This window comes from Falco naumanni, chromosome 6, assembly GCF_017639655.2.
Source record: "Falco naumanni isolate bFalNau1 chromosome 6, bFalNau1.pat, whole genome shotgun sequence".
Taxonomy (NCBI): Eukaryota; Metazoa; Chordata; class Aves; order Falconiformes; family Falconidae; genus Falco; species Falco naumanni.
The window spans coordinates 54,546,020-54,568,088 of NC_054059.1; the positions used below are offsets into that span (position 1 = coordinate 54,546,020).

Sequence of the window (22,069 nt, forward strand, 5' to 3'; positions counted from 1 at the left end):
AGTAATGGAAAATGCTCATTTGTGGAGAAAAAGTACAGTATTTCTACATTTTTGTCTGTGCCCCAGGGCATGGTGTCCTGTTACAGCTAAGTAATGTACTATGTGTTGTTGCTACAAATGGGCGGCTTCTGATTTCCTCACCCCTGCCGGCAGTCCCCTTTGCAGTGATTGCCTGGTTGCAGATGTGACCTGCGTGGGCTTCTCCATTGCGCGACTAACCCTTCGCTGAAGGAACAGCCTTCCGTGCAGCCTCTTAGCACAAGGAAAGGAACAAGACCGCAATATAAAGTCTAACCTTTACAGCTGAGCTGATTGCACCCTGTTTCACAACAGTAAGTCCTCAGATTGCCACCATTATCGGGCAGCAGCAGAGACTGGGACGAGTGAAATACAGGGGTGGGGAGAGTGGACTGGGAGGATGGAGGCATGAAAAGTAAAGGGAAAGCAGCATGAGCTTTAGGATAAACTTCCTCTTACATTGCCTGCAGCCCTCGTCCACTGTAGTTTTGTTAAGTTTTATTCCGTGGGTTTGTTTGCATGTTTGACCGGCTTTAGTTCCTTGTTCTTGAGTGAACTCCCAGCTCTGCAGGCAGTAGCAGTGGTGCCTGCTGATAGAGGCAGTCAGGGATGCCTCCATCCCTGTGGACTACAGGCCCCCCCCCCCGCCCCCGTCCTGGCAGTATGACTTGAACTTTTCTGGGCAGTACCCCAGCCCCACACTTGTAACTTTTTCCACTCAGCCCTGCCAGGGTAGTTACCTTTCTGGTGTGACTGTTGCCCCAGCTGTTGCTAAACAAGGGAGCATTTACTGCTTCCTCCTTCAGACTTACATCCGATCGTGGTTAATGTGACTCAGCCCATATTTCATTTGGTAAGAAAAACAGGGGGGAAGGGAGAAGGCTTCCAAGCTACATTACTTAAATTATTGCTGCAATCTCTATTGCAGCCTTTTAGAGGCTCGTATTTAAGGGTCCTGAATGAGCATGCTGTATCTAGAAATGGATGTAAAGAAGTCATTAGAGGTGAGCATCACCAGATGCAAATTGATGTTTTTAATGGTTGAAACCCTCGATCAGTGCTACTTTTGCTGGGAACTCTCTGGTCCTTGCATTCACCTGCATTTCAGTCTTCTCTGAGACAGCTTTGCTGTATCTGAAGGCATGCAGCCTGTTCTGCTTCCCACTTTTCAGAAAACCTTTTCAAATGAGAATACTGCAACTGCTATAAAGTAAAAAAAATGGAAAATGTCATAGCAAAAAATGCATGTGAACTGAATTGAAGATTAAAAATTAAGGCCTGTCAATACACAGCATGGTCCTGGGGACAGGGGAGGTGAAAAGAGGAGTAGGCTTGCCACCGCGCCTGGTGAACTAGCCTGCTATTCTGCTTCAGGCTAGCAGCAGCCAGGCAATGAGGTACTTACCAGCCTGACTTCAAAGGAAAACATTCCCTCCAGATGCATATTTTCTGGTGGAAGGCTGTTAGAAAGTGATGTACAGCTAGACAAAAGTGACTAGGAGAGCCACTGGAATAAATGCAAGGGACAGTTCTGTTGCTGGAATTTTCAGTATATTACACCTAAGTACAGTGAGATGCTAATGTGATGACTTTGATCTAAAGAAATCCAGGGAAGCAAGCTGCACATACTGACAGGAACTGCATAGGAACTGGGGAATACAAAGACACTAGACCAAAGCAGTTTTTAAGACCCTCAGTTTTACCACTCAAACTTCACAGAAGACTAGCTCCAGGGGTGACATATCCACCTTTCACCTGTGTATCACAGTTGAGCCAACATAGATAGTTGTCTATTACAACATGGATAGCAAGTCTATTGCAATTAATGATGGAGAAAAGTGTAAGAAGAAAAATTGGACCGTTCTTTCTAGCCATGTGGTTAATGATTTATTTTTATATTGGTGCAATTAGTCTTGGCATTGCCCAGTTTCTTAGCCTCGTTCAGTTGCGACATCCTTACTGTTTACTGTTACACTTTCCCGTATGTCACCAGGGATGCTTGATTCCAAGGTAATGTTTTAACAGACTAGCACTTCCTCCCTCCTTCAAAGTTACATTTTGTCCCTCTTTTCTTTTCTATGCATGCTCCTTTTGCACTGTTTGTCCATGAGTCAGACCATTCTAGGAGCTGTGAGGCACCAGCCATGCTCCCGTCCCAGCCTCTCCTGCACGCTGCAGTGTTTGCACTCGCAGCCCTTCAGGCCCTTGCCTCCGACACCTTCATTGCAGCCGTCTATGAGCACGCGGTCATCCTGCCAGATGCCACTGATGAGCCTGTTTCTCCCGACGAAGCTTTGGCCCTGATGAACAGGAACATGGATGTCTTGGAAGGAGCCATCAAGGAAGCCACCCAGCAGGTACTAGGTGTATTGTGAGCGTTGCTAATGTTTTCTTCTCCCACTGTCCCTCCTGGTTACCTGCTGATGGGTGAATTCTTAACGGAGCCTGTTGTGTCAGGGCGCCCACATCATTGTGACTCCTGAAGATGGCATTTACGGCTGGCTTTTCACGAGAGAAACCATCTACCCCTACCTGGAGGATATCCCTGATCCAGCGGTGAACTGGATTCCTTGCACCGACCCCACAAGGTGATTTCTTCTGCAGTGATTGATGTGGTTCCAAGCCAGTGTCTCATGCAGTCATGAGCTGCTCCCAGTAAACACCTAAGGACTGCTAATGCTTTTGACATGACAGTAAGTTTCAATTAAAGTTACATATGAAGATAAATCACATGCTAAAATATATAACGTGTCCCTGACTAATTGACAAGGGAACCCTGTTAATAAAAACAACTTGTTTTTTGAATTAGACACTCAAAAGAGAAATTCAAACAATATACAAATTTGGGTTACTGAATGTAGAGGAAACACCTTTTTTTGCACTTGGAAAAGCTTTGGTGCCAGAATATGCTTCTTCTCATTCTGCTTTCAGTTTTTTTCACTCTATTTTGAATAGAACTGATAGTAAATTTTTAATGCTAGTTTTTATTTGTTTTGCTGGTTTGTTTGTGTTTTTACAAATGCAATGTTCAAACAAAAGCACACATACCATTTTTGTTGACAGCCAAGAACTAGTTTCTGAGTGGCTAATAACAGAGGTGATGAGGTCAGTAGTCAAAATCCAAACTTTTCAGTGATACAGACCCAGAAACTTTTAATCTTAGTTTTTCACAGTTAAGATAGGATGAAGTACGAATTGCTAAAGTCTCTGTGCTGTAGAACATGACCTGTCATTCAAGCATCATATTCCAGCAGGGACAAGCTAACCTATAATTGAGTGCTGGACTTCAGATCCATACAGCATGCAGTAAGTGCTCAGCCATGGCACTACAGCTGTGATCTGCCTTTTTCACCACAGCTTGCTGCACCTGCCCGACAGTGATGTGCTTACTGCATGTTACTACATCTGCGAGGATGTAATTCCTCAACGGTCCCAAGGGGAGGATTCACAATGGGGAGAAGTGCAGGATGTGCAACTTTTTACTGAGACATAAGCAGCTGAAATATGCAGTCAGTGAATGGGGGGTGTGGGGTGGCAGCATGTCTAAGCAGGTCTTTATTCCAGTTAGTTTTTGTGAAGGTGATCTATGTGTCTCTTCACTGTTCTAAATCAGCATTTTCATTAGCGGCTTGTGGGAACATAATGTCTGCCATCACAGCCTGGGATCACCTATTCCTTGGTGCTATATGTGTATTTTGCATGATGGCCCTCCTCTATGGCGCATGCACACATCGCAAAGCCATATGCATCACCACCTTACAGGAGGGGTATGTCTGCTCTCTTTCAGGCCTGGTATGGGTGCCTCAGAGGTGCTGCCAGTTTATGGCACATGGCCTGTCACTTCTTGAACTGAGTATCCCACTATTGTTCATGCCATGGCTAGGGGACTGTGTGCACCCATCCGTGGGAGGAAATTAATTGCCTTGACTGCATAAGCTGTACTATTCCACAGCTCAACGCTGCTTGGTGTGTCGAGAGCCCAGAGCTATATACCTCAGGTGCTGTTATGCCAGACGCTAAGGTGTTCTCCGGTGTGACACCAAGTTATTCTTTTCCTCTGCCCAGCAATTCCTCTCCTTCCCTTTCCCAGCCCTAGGGTTATCTGCTTGCTGCAGAGCGTGTTCTGGGTGCGGAGGGGTGCTGGCGGGCAGCCCAGGGGCAGCATGGCCCTCCGACACCCATGGGAGGGCTCCAGGACCTACCCCAAGGTGCAGGAAGCAACCTGAGAGAGTGCTGCAGCAACTTTGTGTATCTGCCTGCCCTGCTGTGACTGCAGCATCGGAGGTGCTGCCCATGTGCCCTCAGCACTCTGGTGATGGACACCACTGGCGGTACAGATATTTACATATATATACATATATTTATATATAAACAGATATACAGATATAGGGTTTATTTGTTTGTTTTTTCTTTTCCCTAAAATGCATTAGATTTGGTCCAGCACCAGTGCAGGAACGCCTCAGCTGCATGGCCAGGAATAACTCCATCTATGTGGTTGCAAACATTGGGGACAAGAAGCCGTGTAACTCCAGTGATCCTGGCTGCCCAAGTGATGGTCGCTATCAGTACAATACCAATGTCGTCTTTGACCCAGAGGGGAAACTAGTGGCTCGTTACCACAAGGTAAAGTGGCCTTGGAAAGTCAGGAGCTGTTTTTCCACAACTTCTAAATTGTGTCAGTTTGGCAAGAGAATTATGTGCCAGTCATTGTCCCACAGCAGATTTTTGCTTCTGTTTATAATTTAAAAGAATCTCTCTCTTGCTGTGAAGTGTTGACTCCAAATTTGCATTTGCTGTCATGTTTCTCAAAACAAGACTAGAATGAAAAATGATTTCTCAGGTCCAATTTAGTGGCTTATGTGTTTGGTTGACTTTCTCAGCTTGTTAACACCCTATTACTGGAAATCCCGCTGCTTAAGCAGCTTTAGGTTTCAGTGCCAAGTTTTCAACAGACTAGCCCTTCCCATTCCAGGATTTTAAAATGTTCATCTGCATCTTATCTTAGGTGAGTAGTCTGATTCAAGGAAGACAGGCCCTTTCCTATATTTTTTTTCCGATGATGATTCAGCACAGTTTTTGCATAGCAGGATTTATCATGGAAAAAACCCATGGACCTAAGTCAGGTGTAAAAAGAGATGAGAGCATTGAAACATTTGCACCCAATGAAAGTATCTTCTTTCAGTTTTATGTGCCTACCTGCAAAGTTTGTTAAAGTTGTTTGGCGGTCATGTGCCAGATACCATGCCTATGTGGCCAGACTGAAGTCAGTTGTTTATTTAATGTTCTTCAGGCCCAGTATTTCACCTGGTTCTTCCCAGATTATGCCAAGATACTTCTTTGTGAGCAGACCGAGTGAGGGGGACACTAATAGGCTGGTCCCTTGTGTGCCAGCCTGGCATGGCCCAGGGGCTGAGTTACAAGTTCAGTAAACTTGAACCTCTTTCCTGGCTCGGTGCACATGTTTATTGTCCAGGCCAGCTGGAGATTAAAGAATTCTTTTAGTAAACATGAACGTGAAGGAAGAAGGAAAATGCTGGAAAGCTGAGAATGTTGCAAACTTAGATTATTCTCTTTGCTGAGATCATCTACCTTTCCCCCATCACCACAGCCTTTGTTTTCCTCTCTGCTTTGCAGTCTCCCAGTACTGTCTTGTGCTTCCTGCTGGTGCTTCGTGCTTCCAGTCCTGTACGTCTCCACACCAAGGTTGCCAATCCTGTCTCTTGGCACCAGATCCTCCGTGCTCCTCTTCCATTATTTCTCTTCTGTGTGTCTTTCAGGTCACCAGAATTATAATCTAGGTGGGGAGAGTGGAGATGATATTTTTATGGAGGTTGCAGGTGGCTGTCACTAACAAACCTGCAGACAGCTGGTTGCTTTCCTAGCTATATGCCAGGACAGTATGTCTCCCCATAGCCACCTTTTGGGCACTACGCTGATCATAACAATTTTAGCCTGACTTCCCACATGTGAAGGCTTCAAACACAGGTCAAAATACTTCTCCAGTCATTCTGAACAGTTTTAGGGAGTAACTCCAGGATATTGCAGTGCCTTTAACTGGTTTCTCTTTTTTTCCTTCCCCTACAGTATAACCTCTTTATGTCAGAAACTCAGTTTAATTACCCCAAAGAGCCAGAAGCCATCACCTTTGAGACCCCCTTTGGGAAGTTTGGCATTTTCACTTGCTTTGACATCCTTTTCCGTGAGCCTGCCGTGGTCCTGGTGAGTGAGTTGCAGGTGGACACCGTGCTCTTCCCGACAGCTTGGATGAACGTCCTGCCGTTTCTGACTGCGGTTGAGTTTCACTCTGCCTGGGCTATGGGCATGGGTGTCAATTTACTTTCAGCAAATACTCACAACATCAGCTTGGCAATGACAGGTAATTAATTCTTACTCTGACTGAAAAATATTTTCTGAAAAAAACTGAAAAATAACCATGAATCTTTATTCTCTGTTCTGCAACGTGATTTTGCAGAGGAATACGATGTGTTTATCTGCAAGGTGAAGAGTCTAGTTACCAAATTTTAAACCCGACAAAACCTGTTCCTACTGGTGCCATACAAGGCACAGCAAAACTTGTGGTGTTTTCCTTTCTTCACTCTAGCTTCTTAGGATTTTCTTTTGTTTCTTTTAATGCCTCTAAACAACTAGTAAGTTACTACCCCTCATACCTGAGTAGAAACTTCTGAAACTTAGGCTCTTTTCCTCTCCACCTCTAAGTCCGTGACTGAATGCCACACTGTAAATATACTTGTAAATTGCATACATGTCTCCATTTATTCTAGTCAAATGAAAGACTTAGTTGTAGCTATATTTGACACAGTTGTGTTAAAAAACCAAATTTTCAGACCTGTTTCACTAACGTTGCTAAGAAGCCTGAGTTTTGTAAGAGCATAGCACTGATTTTCTAGAGCTTAGCTCATGGTATAGTATATTTCAGCTAGACCAGTATCTTCACTGAGCTGTGAAACCACAGTATTGGCTTGGGGCTTCTCATTTAAAATGACTGACAGGCCACTGCTTGTTGTCCATTTTATGTGGCTCTTCAGCAGTGATGGGTATGACAGATCTTTGATTTCCCTCTGTTGCTTGGCGCTGGTCAGGCGTGAATTCCCTATGTAGGGGCAAGTCCTCAGCCAGTGTGAAATGGGGCTGGAGAGCTGTTATCTCCTTCTGTGTTCACCAGAATGGTCCTGTGATACTTGCCTGTGTTGTGTTTTGGATGGTCTCAATTGGTAAATGGTCCTTTTACACTGAGTAGCCGAGAAGAAAGGAATTCTTGACTGACTCTGTTGTGTACAGGAGAAAAGAGAACTGGGGACACCATAAACACAACCATAACATAACATCCTCTGCCTTTGGCTATACTGAGCAAACCTCACGCAGGGAAATAAATGCTATCTTTTGCCAAAACATGAGCTCTGTGTAGTGCATTGCTAATGATCACCTTTGGTGAGACTAAAATTTCTGTAATATTTATAAAATAGTGGATAAGCTAGCAGTAGGGACAATTAAAAGCACGATATGAATTTTTTTAATTCTTTTTGGACTGACTATTGTACTCTCCTCAGGGAGTGGTATTTATGCACCAGACGGAGCCAGAACATACTACTACAATATGAAAAGTGGGGATGGTCACCTCCTTATTGCTGAGCTAGATTCGCACCCTCGCCTTTCTCCTGCCTCCTCACCTGCTGTCAGCTGGAGCTCATATGCTTTGAGCGTCAAAAGATTCTCACTGAATGACCGTGATTTCAGTGGACTCATCTTCCATGACCGGTTCACTTTCACTGAGCTCACTAAGCCTGAGGGGAATCTCACCGTTTGCCAGAAAGACCTCTGCTGTCACTTGAGCTACAAGATGGCGGGGAAACGAGAAGATGAAGTTTATGTGCTGGGTGCTTTTGATGGGCTTCATGTTGTTGAAGGACAATACTATTTGCAGGTAATGATTCTTTGGAGGGGGATTACTTATTTTAGGAAACTTTACAGGGAGAAACCTTCAGCTCTGTGTGGGAAAAAGACAGTGACTTTCTTGTATGCTGGAGTCCTGGTGTCCTATTTGTTAGCGATGGGAAGTAGTTGCTGAAACTTCCAAGCCTGCTTACCTTTAAGTCCAACAAATACAGTGGAGAGTATCTAAACCTCTTTTAAGATCCCAGAGTGCACTCACTGCCTTTTTAGGCATGCAATATTGGCTGAATTTAGGTCCTCTTTTGCGATTATCTGCAGTAAGTGTTCTGAATCATCACTGTATTCTTCATCAAACAGTTCCTGTTAAAAAATCAATTTATCCTATCTATCTTTATGAGTTGCTTTGATAATTTAGAGTCATAGAGATGTTAACTTTTTGTCATTACCCAAATCATAACAATGTAATTTACAGAAATTGCATATGACTTCCACAGGAAAAATCCACTCTTCCTCTCTTTCAATCAAATGTTTGAGAAGACAGTGAGTTACATTCTGGTGGAATTTGCTTAAAGCCATATTAGAAAACATTCTTTGCCTTCCTGATTTAGTTATTGTGCCCAGCATGTGTGCCAGATTATTCTTTTTTTAGTTACTTCTGTCTGTCGGCGTGGCCTTTTTTTATCAGCTGGTACAGACTCCCGTATATGGGGGGAGGTCTTAGCCAGAAAACAGCTCATCCAATACATTTAAGAAGGCAGCTTGAATAAATTCAGTTCTTGGTGAACTCACTTGAAAAATTTATTTCGGTGATTGTGGAAGGAGCACATCGTCTCTACTAATACTGAATTTTCTAGAGTGGACAGGAATTTTTACTCTTCCTTTTTCCCTCAGTAGTTTTTTCATTCCCTCAGAACGTGCTGAGAGAATTTTGTTCTTTATTTCTCAGCTTATTTGTATTTCAACACAAAACCATACTTGCTGATGAATAATACTTCTGATGTTTGCAAATATGCTTCTTCTGTCTCCCAATACCTGACACATAGAAAAATTCTATCACCTGACAGCAAAACCAGCCAATATCTTTTGAATCTTCACAGGAGTGTTAGCCCTATTTCATATGTCTTCATGATGTACATAAATATTTATCAGCAGGATAAAAAAGCTCTTACGGACAAAAGGAAAACATTGCCGTTCCTACTTGCCTTTATGTACTGCAGCCACTAACACGAAACTCTAACAAAGGATGCTAACTTCATCACTTAGACATATATTCACCAGGGTTTGGATAGAGAACATCAGATTCAGATTTCCCATGGACTGCCAGGCTGTCTAATGAATTGTCGTTAGCAACGTGTACAAATACCAGTGAGAGAACCTGTGAATACAGTTGAACAACGTACCCATGAGGAGGACTGTGTTTCATGTGTCTAAAATTTCCATTCACAGACTTTTCTTACTAAGACATGTGGGAAAGGAACCTTCAAACAGGAAAACTGGCAATTGGAAGAATTACTGGAAGTGACAGGACTGGGTTTTAGGGATGAAATAAATTGCTCTGGCAGAATTTTACATCAGAAACAGGTTATTTCTAACTACTAAGGCAATGGAGGTCTGGAATACCCCCAGTCAGATCAAGGGGTGAAAAAATAAGCTACAACTAAAAAGAAGTTGCTTAAAGATTATGAAAGAGATCCTGTGATAGTCATGTGCTCTGACACACACTTTGATGACACAAGACTTTCCTACCAGAGTATTTCTGTCTTCCTAAATATGTTGTTGTCTTCTCCTCCCTGCAGATATGCACGCTGCTCAAGTGCAAGAGCACAGACCGGAACACATGCGGGCAGCCCGTGGAGACGGCTCAGACCAAGTTTGAGATGTTCTCCCTCAGCGGCACGTTTGGCACCAATTACGTCTTTCCAGAAGTCTTGTACAGTGGGGTGCAGCTGGCCCCCGGGGAGTTTGAGGTAATGGGACACCCTGGAGCTGTGTCATGCTAGGTTCTAGGTTCTCTGCAGGTGATGGGATAAATTCTCTCAAAACAGCCAATAGTGAATAATCAAATCTATTAAATACCTTCTAATGAAGTGACTGTTTTCAGTAAGAGATATGATCTAGGTACCTTCTTCCTGTTTTATCACATTTTTCTGAGCTCTTAGCATGTTTGTATGGGTACTGCTCTAATCATGTCCTTCTCTTACCTTTTTCAATTAGGTATTGGATGATGGGTGCTTGATAAGTAAGACAAGACCAACAAGACCAGTTGTCACTGTGACACTTTTTGGACGGTGGTATGAAAAAGATCATCTGAAACAAGACCCACAACCATCACCTTCCCCATGATATTACCGTAACTGAAGCTGTACACTATTAATGTTGTATCCAAATAAGATACAGCGTCCTCTACTACAACAATCCCATCTATGTTTCTTATTTCCAGTTTCACAAGCTTCTTATCAATGTACTTAGTTTAGTAATAACACAGCAATATTATTTTATTGCTACCATTTATTGAGAAGTATCTATCTTTATATGATAAAATTAGTAATCTTTTATTAGTGCAAAAAAACAGTTGTGGTTCTCTCTCTGTTTTCTGGATTTTTATTTTTATAGCCCTCAAAAATGCTGTATTGTGGGCCAGAGGATACATTCTTATTAAAATAGCATATTTTATAATTGCAGATTATTATGAGACCAGTAAATAAAACAGTGAAAGGTATGATTTGTGGCAGCTCTGTGCAAAAAAGCTCAGTAATGCTTTGCCTCTGATACAACTACTTATGCTGACCTATGCAAGTCTGCTCTTTTACCCCACTTATACAATTTTTTTCTATTTGTGTTGCTTTGGTTTTATTGCCATTATGCCATTGCTCCATGTCATGTGGCACATGTGTTTTTCGATTGACTGGATAGCAAGCAAAACTGAATTCCAAATTAAATATAAGAATAAATGCAGTTTATTATAATACAATATAATAAAGGAAAATAGCATGCTATATGATAAAAGGAAACAGTACTGGTTATTATGCACAATATGATAAAAGAGCAATAGGAGGGAAGCATCAAATCATTACTGCAAAGCGTTACAGAGACTAAGAAAAGGACACATCACCAATTACCAGCTTAACGTCATCCAGGTCCACACTCTGGCTGCGAAGCCCCACTGCAGCTGGTGCCAGGAGTCTCTTGGTAACTGGGAAAATTCCTACATGTTGCGTCCACCCGTAGGTGAGGCTTCTGCCCAGTCCCAGACCTTGCTCGCCTTTATCCTCAGTGAAAAACAAAAATAGTTTACACACCTAGTGTATGTAAACTTGTAAGTTTAGGCTAAGTGCAGGCATGCAGTATCTCATGATTCATAAGGTTCACACATGCCAGGGACATTGGCAGACACCCAAGCGTGGTGGAGTTACTGTCATGACACAGCCGCACACAATATTTATGTGTGGATGGTCCTGCTCATATCTTGCTTGTTCAGGGGGCTCAGGACAAACACCACCTGCTCGTTAAAGTTGTCCTTGAGCTTCCTGAGCTCACCGTCCAAGTTAAATGATTCCTAATTGAAGACAAAGACTTTTTCATAAGCAGTAATCAATTTAATAATTTTCAACAGAACATGGCAACACAAAATAGTGCATCATGGAGACTGAGCAAGGACTCCAATCAAAGAACCAACCCTGAAACAAAACCTGCCACCACTTCTTGGTCAGAACCCAACATGAATTATCATTTCATTGAAATCTCCGTTGAAGCAAAACTTCAAACTGAAATATTTTGCTTGCCAGTTCTGAACATCAGCTTGTCAACACCGGCTGGCCGCACTCACTGGATGCTTTTCAGTGCTGAACTGTTTGCAGCCAGTAAAGATATCACTGAGTGGCCTTGTATCATACAGCAGCTCCTTCCTCCCATCTTCTTGATTTCTTTCTGGTCATATAACACCAACGTATGTGAAATAAGGCTTTTCCTTTGCTTCTTCGTGATAATGCTGGGTGGTGCTGCCCTGCAAATGAATTTGCTGTAGGGATTAGGGGGTTCAGATTTCTACTTAAGACCAGCTACTCCTGGTGAGAAGACACTCTTGACATCTTTGCTTCCTCTTCTCCCCCAGCAACCTGTGCTTTATTGCTGCTGCTGGACCCTAGTGACCTTCCTTCAGCATATCAGTGTATAAAGATGTGCATGTTTGTGGCTGTGTCTTTAAGAGTAGTCAGAAACTGCTATTAGTTTAATTTATCTTTCCTTTTCCCCACACTGGCACCATTCCTGGCCTCAGTGCTCTCGTGGTGCTGTCAAGATCCTCAGTCCCATGTACCTCTGTTATGGAACTGGTGAGATGCTGGGAGTGCAAATACTATCCCAACTCCAGCACTGATTATGCATGATGTCACCATATGACCTTTTCTGTTTTCAAATGTAAATAGGTACTCACATGTGACATTAGCATCATGTCTAACACAACAATATTTATCAAAAGCCCCAGAGAATGTACTCTGACTCATGGAAGATCAACTTCACTGCTGCTAGAGCTACGCGTTCTTAAAACCTTGTTCACTGTTGGAGTCAGTTACTGTCTGACTGCAGACTGACTGCAGTACGGCGAGGCATTATCCAGTGTGATCCTCTTCCCATGGGTACAAACTCAGTGCAGACGCTGTACTTGTTCCCTGGGAACCTGGTGGGTGATACTGCAACTCTCTCAGGGAAAGGATCTGGCTTTAAGGGAGGCTATGGCATGGAAGGTCTGCTCTTGCAATGCAGAAGGGCTCCAGCAGGAATGCAGAGCCAGTCTCAGAGCTGAGGCGCGGCTCCTTCAGGTTTGTTCACTGCTGATACTAGTCCTCTGGCTGAGGGAATGTGTGTGCAAGTAGTATGTGATCCCAGCCCTGAATCTGGTGAGTATCTTGAATTCAGGATTCAGTTCAAGGCTATTGTACTTTAGGTATATTTGCATGTTGAGTATTTTCCTATAGAAGACCGGCATAAGCCATCACGACACTAAACTCTTTTTGCTACAAAGATTGTGTAACATATATCGTTGTGAAATGTGTTATTGTGTAAAGTGAGTCAAGCATACAGAATGTAATCTGGTGCAAATCTACCCATTATCCACATAGCAACTCAGTCTGCATAAAGACAAGCCTGTGTGTAACCACCGATAACAATTCATACTTCTCTGAAGGAAATGCAGTAAAAAAGCGTTTTGTTACCTGACAGCTGACCTCAGAACCAAAGAAGGTAAGAAACCTGGGCAACTAGATACAAGTGGTTTTTGTGCATGTGCAGCTATAGTTTCAAGGTTTCTGCTGGAGTGATCCGTAGACATAAGAAAGCAGGTTGCAATATGTGAGATTTAGAAATTGTGGCTCCCATTCACGATGCTTTTCCAATGAACACCTTTGGGGACAAAAGATCTTTAGAGCTCAGCTACTGTGTGGTGTGCTGAACAGGTTTGCTCCGGGCAGCCCCCTGCAATGAGGAGCAGCCCCCAAAGGCCCTGCAACTCTGAGCTGGTGCTATGCTGGGCTGGGGTGGCCCAGGCAGTGCCCATGCGGCAGCACCAAGCTGGGGAAGGGCTGCCTGCCTCCTGCAGCCCTGCCTGCACCCCGTGCCCTCGGCTTTGGGCAGGAATGTGGCTGTGCTGAGATTTCACAAATTCTGGCTTGTTTTCCTGCTGTGACCTGGGCTTGCCTTGAACTGCATTACTACAGCCATGCCACACCTGAATCGTTATTTGCAGATCTGGCAGGCGATGTGTTTCTTCAGCTGCAGCACAGCGGTGGCTTCGCCATGACTTCTCTGCCAGTGGTGTAAGGCAGAATTGCTCAATGCTGGCGGCTCTCTTGCCTTTGACACTTGTGAGACTTTCCGGGCAGGGTGAGACTTTCCGGGCAGGGTGAGACTTTTCGGGCAGGGTGATTGCATCCCCAGGTGTTGGCTTTCTGCCACTCTGGGGAATTCCCAGGTTTCATGCAAGACTTTCCCTTCTAAGGCCCCCATCTTTGCTTGCCCCTGACATCTCCTTGGGTGACTTGGTTGCTCCAGACATGGGTCTTCCTAAAGCCTATGCCTCTGCTGTGCTTTTGGTGCTGCCTGCTCTGGAAGCCTGTGACCTGGACAGCTGCGTTGCAGCCGTCATACGAGTACAGCATGGTCTTAGAATCATAGCATCACTGAAGTGCCAGTTTCTCCTGAGGAGGCCTTGATGATGATGGAGAAAAATAAAACTTCTGGGTGAAAGTACATAGTGGAGAGGAAGATACTGTCAGGATGAAGAATATTTTCTTTGGTTTCTTACTGTGTGGTAAACGTTTAGCCAGGTTATGTCCCTTCACCCTTATAGACACTCCACAAGTTCTAACAAAGGTTTTTTTATGAAGCACCTGAAACTATATCAGGTATATTCTATTTCCAAAATACTATGCAAAAATTGCTTTCCATGAGAAAAAAACCTGCTTCGTATGGGTATGAGTGATTTCAAATGGCTTATTGTGCATAAAGTGACTTTTGTAACAAAAAAAGTAAAAAACCCCAAACTGTGTTGTTTTAATTCTTTCTCACAAAAAAGCAAGGATGTTAGCCCTAGGCAAAGAGATCAGCACAGTTCAAGGGTTAGTTTATACAGCGATATGAGCCTGGGAGGGAGGACACTCTCAGGGCAGCTGCTACAGCTATAGTAATCCATTGGCCAAAGGCAGGAGGCACGGCAGGACTGCATGCCTCATACACGTAGGTGGATCAGCTGCACTCTGAGGCATGAGGGCTGTACTTCATGCAGGTGATCTGCCTTCAGCACTGGCTAAATTTTTAATTGATCCAGCCACATGCAGTAAGGTTATATGGAATAGTGTGCCCTGACCAGGGGAGTCTGGGTTCACCTCGAGATGGGTTTGGAAGCGCCTCTTTCGCAGAGCTCCTTGTAGATCAGCATTGCTTCTGACACGCTCTCTTAGCCTTTTGTTCACCTGTTATTTACAGCATTTCAAACTGGAAACCAGGTCCAATTCCTAGAAATGTTTCTTTGACTTCTTACTATAAATAAACATCCTGATTGTTGGCAGAACGATACTGCGCCTTTACAGATTACTCAACAGAAGATTATTTCCAAAGCAAACTTACTAGCTTTTACTCCTCCTATTTCTACCCGGTTTTTAATCCCTCTGTTCAAACCAGGAGCTGTGAGGCACCAGCCATGCTCCCGTCCCAGCCTCTCCTGCACGCTGCAGTGTTTGCACTCGCAGCCCTTCAGGCCCTTGCCTCCGACACCTTCATTGCAGCCGTCTATGAGCACGCGGTCATCCTGCCAGATGCCACTGATGAGCCTGTTTCTCCCGACGAAGCTTTGGCCCTGATGAACAGGAACATGGATGTCTTGGAAGGAGCCATCAAGGAAGCCACCCAGCAGGTACTAGGTGTATTGTGAGCGTTGCTAATGTTTTCTTCTCCCACTGTCCCTCCTGGTTACCTGCTGATGGGTGAATTCTTAACGGAGCCTGTTGTGTCAGGGCGCCCACATCATTGTGACTCCTGAAGATGGCATTTACGGCTGGCTTTTCACGAGAGAAACCATCTACCCCTACCTGGAGGATATCCCTGATCCAGCGGTGAACTGGATTCCTTGCACCGACCCCACAAGGTGATCTCTTCTGCAGTGATTGATGTGGTTCCAAGCCAGTGTCTCATGCAGTCATGAGCTGCTCCCAGTAAACACCTAAGGACTGCTAAATTTTTTATTCTATTAGAAATCCCAAGTGTCATAGAATGAGATGCATCAAAAAGAACTCTTAATTAAATGGGATGGGAATATGTAAGGGAAAAGTATTGCGACAGTCCCACTTTAAAAGTTGCAAAAAGAGGAAAATGAGGAAATTCTGGGCAAAATCAGTATTTTTAAAACATGTAAACTTTATCATTTCAGATCAATTGTGAAAATCTTCTGTAAGTATAAGCTAGTTTATTATCATGTCAGATGCACAGATTATACAAAGTGCTTCAGCCCTCGGCTCATTTGGCTGGGTCATTTCTAAACCAAGTTGCACAGAATATTTATCTAGAACCGAAAGAAGCCTGACTTTTAGAAATCCAGCCACTAACAGTCTGCTGTATTACACAGGGCTGCTCTAAATGTTTGCCAGCAGGGGACACAAGAGGGCCAAGTTCGGGTCTAAGCTAAGGGGATTTTTATTCCCTTCTGAGGCTTTGTGAAGCTGCTTTTCAGGGGTCTTAAGTTCTGTAAATGCTGTGGCCACATTTTACTAAAGGCTTATGAGCACCGAGTCTTAACAAAGGCTAAAATAGTCTTTTGGAAACAAGGCTTGGATCTGGCTGAAAAAATATTTTAATGTTATTTTACGTTTATGCCAGTATACCATTTTATTCTCTCCCTTGTTTTCTGAAGCTGTCCATATCATTGTATGTGTCTTAGCTGGGTATTACATCCACGCAGAAAATAACATAACACTGTTAAGGGCATGGGAAATAGGAACACAGGGAGACCATTTTTTAAAGATAAAAGAGACCAGCAATTAAAAAAATATGCTATGAACAGAGAAGAAAATGAACAGAAACTATGATTTTATCTAGCCCTTTTTCAGGACCTCGAGATTTGCACTCAGAATAGTAATTTTGAATGCATTTCTTCAATATCTGAACTTAAACTTGTAGAATTATTTGTTTTTTTTTTCTTTCACCAAAAATGCATTAGATATGGTCCAGCACCAGTGCAGGAACGCCTCAGCTGCATGGCCAGGAATAACTCCATCTATGTGGTTGCAAACATTGGGGACAAGAAGCCGTGTAACTCCAGTGATCCTGGCTGCCCAAGTGATGGTCGCTATCAGTACAATACTGATGTCGTCTTTGACCCAGAGGGGAAACTAGTGGCTCGTTACCACAAGGTAAGGAGGCCCTTCAGCATCAGCATTATCAGTATATTTTTTATCTCTGGTACCGATTTCAGCTGGTTTATACAATAAATTTACATTACTGTAGAGTGTCAACCATTCCAGGATGATCTAATGCAAGGTTCTTATGGCTAGAAGGAAAAGCAGGCAAGTGTTTGTTTGATCAGGCATTAATCCCAGGAGCATTGCAGCCGCAGAGCGCATGCTGGATACCAAACACCTGTGGGCTACATTTATGATAGTAAATGGGAAATAATCAGTGACAATATTTTCCATACTCATAAATATTAGCTGGTCCTCGGTACAGCCGAGTTTTATCCAAGCCAGATAATGCATTTTCAGGTGATACCTTGGCAAGGTTTAGCAGTTAGTATTGACTGGACATCACTTCCAGGAGGCAGCTGGGGCACAGCCACCCTGTTTCGCAGAGAGAGAGGGTTGGCTGGATGGATGCAAACCCACTGTGTTGGTCAGCTTAAGTATCTCAACACCCAGCTTTGCCTTAACGCCTAAAAGTAGCTGTTCATAACCTTGCCTTATTTTTGGTTTCTGAGATGCCATTTTCTTCACCTGCAGTACAATCTGTTTAGAAGAGAAACTCAGTTTAATTACCCCAAAGAGCCAGAAGCCATCACCTTTGAGACCCCCTTTGGGAAGTTTGGCATTTTCACTTGCTTTGACATCCTTTTCCGTGAGCCTGCCGTGGTCCTGGTGAGTGAGTTGCAGGTGGACACCGTGCTCTTCCCGACAGCTTGGATGAACGTCCTGCCGTTTCTGACTGCGGTTGAGTTTCACTCTGCCTGGGCTATGGGCATGGGTGTCAATTTACTTTCAGCAAATACTCACAACACCAACTTTGCAATGACAGGTGAGTTGCATTTGGGAAAAGGGAAAGTCTTCAGAGTATTGAATTCAGAAGCAGATAGAAATGTTTTACAAATAGTGAAGTCTCTGGAAAATAGTATTTCATTCAGACAAAATATCTTCTTGATGTTGTATTGAATGTAGCAAACAGCTTCAGGCAAGAAAATGTTGAATGTACTGGGAAAGGTAAAATTAGAAAGTCCATGACATGAAATATTGATGATTTAAAAGTGAAAATTTATTTCAAAAATAGGACAAATTTTGACCTAAATTTTCCTCCTCTTGTTTAGAAGCACCATTTTTTGTTTAAAAGTCAATCAACAGTCAAATGGAGAAAAAATGTTTTAAACAGCACTTAATAACCTAAAACCAAAAGGAGGATTCCTCTTTTATACTGAATAAAACATTTTCAGGTTTCTGTGGCTGCTGAAGAATTAAAGAAAATTTATGTTTTTGTTTGATATGAATATTAACTGCCATTTTTCCCCCTGTAAACTGAGAACACATTGCTGTAGCTGATGTAACTCTCCCCTGAAGCCGAAGTGAAGGCTGCAAAGGAACGTTTTTGCCCGCCTTAAATAGATTGAGCTGAGTTTAGGCAACAGCCCTGTGTTTCCTTCCATGAAACATAATTACCCCATGGTTTCCTTCTTTGGCAAATATGCCACTCTTAGTGCTCTGATTTATATTTAAATGAACCTAAGTTCTAAAAAAAAAAAAAGATGGTCACGTGTCAAATTGCCATTTAAGGATCAGATTCAGGATCCAGGAAAGCATAAAACCTGTGAAGTTTAGGACATGTTTTTAAACTCTGATGGGTATTTTAGTGGGTCTGTGCTTTAAAATTCTTCCAAAATTCTCCGTAACATGGTGACTGAAAATAGCATCACCGACAAAGCCCTCCAGTTTGGCATGGAGGGCGGCTGGCCTCCCTGCTAAGCCATGCCCCAGGGTGCCAGCTGATGGAGGGCTGGTGGGTGTCCTTGGCAGGCAGTGGGCTGTTCACGCCAGAAGGACCGGCCGCCTACCATTACGACAGCGAGACTGAGGAAGGACGTCTCCTGCTAGCAGAACTGAGCGCACGCCCCCGTCTTTCCCCCACCTACCCTCCTACCATCAACTGGAGCTCATACGCCACAAGCATCAAGAAATTTCCAGAAGAAAAAGACACTTTTCTGGGAGCTGTCCGGCGGGATATATTCACTTTCAGTGAACTCAGGCTCAAAGCTGGAAATCACACAGTTTGCCAAGGAGACCTCTGCTGTCATTTGGTCTATCAGATGTCAAACAAGAGCAAAGATGAAGTTTATGTCCTGGGTGCATTTGATGGGCTTCACGGTTCTCTCATAAAATACCATTGGCAGGTAATTGGTTTTGTAGGGGTGTGTGGTTTGTATATACCTACATCCTAACCACCCCAAAGCACTTGTCCATTAACTGCATCATGAGAACTTTTCTTGCTATCAAATCCAGCTCTTGACTGTTGAAAGCTTAGCGGTGTTTTGCCTTTCTGTATCATCCTCCCTGCAGATATGCACGCTGCTCAAGTGCAAGAGCACAGACCGGAACACATGCGGGCAGCCCGTGGAGACAGCTCAGACCAAGTTTGAGATGTTCTCCCTCAGCGGCACGTTTGGCACCAATTACGTCTTTCCAGAAGTCTTGTACAGCGGGGTGCAGCTGGCCCCCGGGGAGTTTGAGGTAATGGGACACCCTGGATCTGTTTGACACAAGGTTTTCCAGACTGTGGTGCTGGACACTGGTATAGCAGCAAAGTCGTATCCAAGAACCACATTCTTTGGTTCTGCAGACCATAACTCAAGGGGACATTGAAATGCATGGACTGAATTAATCCTTACTGATGAGAACATATAAATGCTAAGGTCAAGAATCTCTTCAATGTTTTCTTTAGCAAATATGCCTTTCGACTTCAGGTCCAAAGTCTATAAATAGAAGCTTTCAAGGAGTTACTTTGTACAGGTCTCTGCTGATGGGCATTTTAAGAGACAAAGAAATCAAATACTCTGAGAAATTGTCCAAGCAAGAAAAATTACTATTGAGTATCATGCATGAGCAGAGATCCTATGCAGTTAAAAATGTTAAAAGGGATTTTTGCAGGGTTTGTAGGGTTTATTGTTTTTTATTTGAAACTTCATAATATATTTTTGCTAAAATATGTTTTCATTCATAAACCTTAGTTTATAACATATTTATAGATTCATAAATCTTAGATTTAGATAAGAGGCTAGATGAAATCATAATTTATTTGGAAGAGGTATTTAATAACTTACAAGAGACAATGAAGACAGTGAAAAAGACTTGATAATTTTTAGGGGAAACAAGAGTGACTTTTTTAAAAGGTAGAGAATGGAAAAGCATTGCTCATCCTACATACTTGTTTCGAATGGCACTTCTGTAAAAACATATAGATCAAAGTATTTAATGGTATGCTAAAATAGGATCATGGTCTAATTTAAAAAAAATGTTTTATATTTTCTTAAAAAAATACATGCCTTTTTTTTGTCACAAAGGCTCCTAAATGTTGCAGGTGTTCACAGTCTATGAACAACAGTGATTTCAAATTGGTCTAGAGAATGTAATTAAGAAAAGCAACATATGGCCAGTAGCTTGAAATTCTCTACTTATATCTGGAAATCCTTTTGGCATCTACAAATCAAAAAACTTTTCAAATTACTGTCCTAGATATGTATATAACCTTCATTGACATGCATGAGTAACTAATGAGAACCTTACAAATCAGTTATTCTCACTCTTACCTTCTTATGATGTTGAGAAAATGTTTTGGTTTTTTTTTCCAAAGATAAAGCTGGAAGAAGCTTTAAAGACCCTCAGGTCCAAGGAAATGTAGAAAGCTATGGCAAAGCCAGAGACGGTTCTGGTTTGTTTCATTCTCAAGATTGTCTTTTAAAAGTGCTGCATCAAAATATTCAACATCTAAGACCTATCTTTTCTGTACCATGCAATATTGCAACTCTGTAAGCTGACTATTGGTGCCATTCTTTCTCTTTTCAACTAGGTGCTATGTGATGGACGTTTGAAAAGTAAGCATGGCACATCGAAACCACTCATAACAGTGACCCTTTTTGGAAGGCTTTACGAAAAGGACCTGCCACACCCTCTGCGAACCTCCCAGTAATGTAACTCCTTAGGTGTTACACACCCACCATAGACAGGAGGTGAATTTCCTGCAGTGATCCACCTCCTCATGAACCATTGCAGTTATCCTGTATCATGCCTGTTCTGCAATCTTGCACTTCTGCTCAGCAGCCATGGTGGTTGGGTTTATTTAGGGGAAAGCGATGTGTTTCACCTTGTGATGTATAATAGCACTTGAGCCACTGCAAGTATTTTTTTGCATGAATGCTCTGTCACATGAAATCCTTAATTATAAATGTTTCCCCCAAAGATATCATGTAGATTGCCAGAATAACACTAGAAAGAAGGTTGATACTGAAATGTGTGAAATGTGAAGTTTGCCAGTTTGCTGCAGAAAAAAAAATCTTCCCCAAGGAAGCTTTTGTCCCTTTTGCCCCTTCCTGTTTTTCAGACTGTAGGACCACTAAGTGTCTGTGTTTCTTAGCCCTTACACACCAATCAATAGGGCCTTCCTAATACTCGGTGGGCCTTGGCTCCATTCTGACCAAAGGACTGTACAATGAAGAGAAACCCAAATTTAAAGTGGTTTTAGGTACAGCCTTAGAGAGAGAAGGTGGCCCTCCACAACCCACACAGGCGCTGAGTTTGGCTGAGCCCCATAAAGCATCTTCAGTTCTGTAATTTCTCTGAGCTTCCAGCACTTTGTGCATTGGAGATGTATGCAGTGTCTAATGCATTTCAGATCAGATTTAACCATATAAACATAGCATGCGAACACTTTCTTCTGGGTATTTGGAAAATGTCTTCAAAACTGTGAAAACATAGGAAATAGGTAATGTTGTAGTACCTGAAACATGTACTACCATGTAGTGTGAGACGGGCATTATTTGGGACTTCTATAATGATAAATGCAAATGTAAAACCTGGCAGTCCTGGGTCTGATTTCTATCGTGTTCTGCAGCAAATGGGCCTCATTTGCACCACATGTGCTTTGGAGTGGTCCCTGACTCAGTGCTTGTCACACAGACTTTTGCGTCTACTGCCTTTCACATCACTGGCTTGCAGCCTGCACCATGCTTAGCACTGAGCTGTGCTAAATGTGGCATGTAAGGAACACTCTGTGGCTTCCCCACAACCACCACCCACCACCCCCACCCCAATGTATGTTGTCCAAAAGATGCTGAAATCACATAATTTCTGTTTTCCTATGTGCTGCTGCTGCTCAGCACACAACTTCGGAGGCTCCTTCCAGGACA

At 43.0% G+C, this 22,069-nt stretch overlaps 1 protein-coding gene across 5 annotated transcripts; it reads left to right on the plus strand.

Moving 5' to 3' along the window:
• The first annotated feature begins 153 nt into the window (after positions 1-153).
• On the plus strand, positions 154-21,739 carry VNN1 (vanin 1). Of its 5 annotated transcripts, XM_040599191.1 has the most exons (9): positions 154-332; positions 2,144-2,375; positions 2,476-2,606; positions 4,449-4,641; positions 6,103-6,129; positions 17,436-17,700; positions 18,687-19,060; positions 19,227-19,397; positions 20,734-21,739. In XM_040599191.1, the coding sequence occupies exons 2-9, from the start codon at positions 2,163-2,165 to the stop codon at positions 20,851-20,853; spliced, it is 1,494 nt and encodes a 497-aa protein (XP_040455125.1). In that variant the 5' UTR covers positions 154-332; positions 2,144-2,162; the 3' UTR covers positions 20,854-21,739. The 5 variants fall into 5 exon arrangements, with proteins under 5 accessions (XP_040455125.1, XP_040455123.1, XP_040455122.1 ...); XM_040599189.1 differs by lacking the exons at positions 17,436-17,700; positions 18,687-19,060; positions 19,227-19,397; positions 20,734-21,739 and adding exons at positions 7,587-7,960; positions 9,726-9,896; positions 10,144-10,648 and having other exon boundaries at positions 154-334; positions 2,105-2,375; positions 6,103-6,394; XM_040599188.1 differs by lacking the exons at positions 17,436-17,700; positions 18,687-19,060; positions 19,227-19,397; positions 20,734-21,739 and adding exons at positions 7,587-7,960; positions 9,726-9,896; positions 10,144-10,648 and having other exon boundaries at positions 2,134-2,375; positions 6,103-6,394.
• Positions 21,740-22,069: the final 330 nt, after the last annotated feature.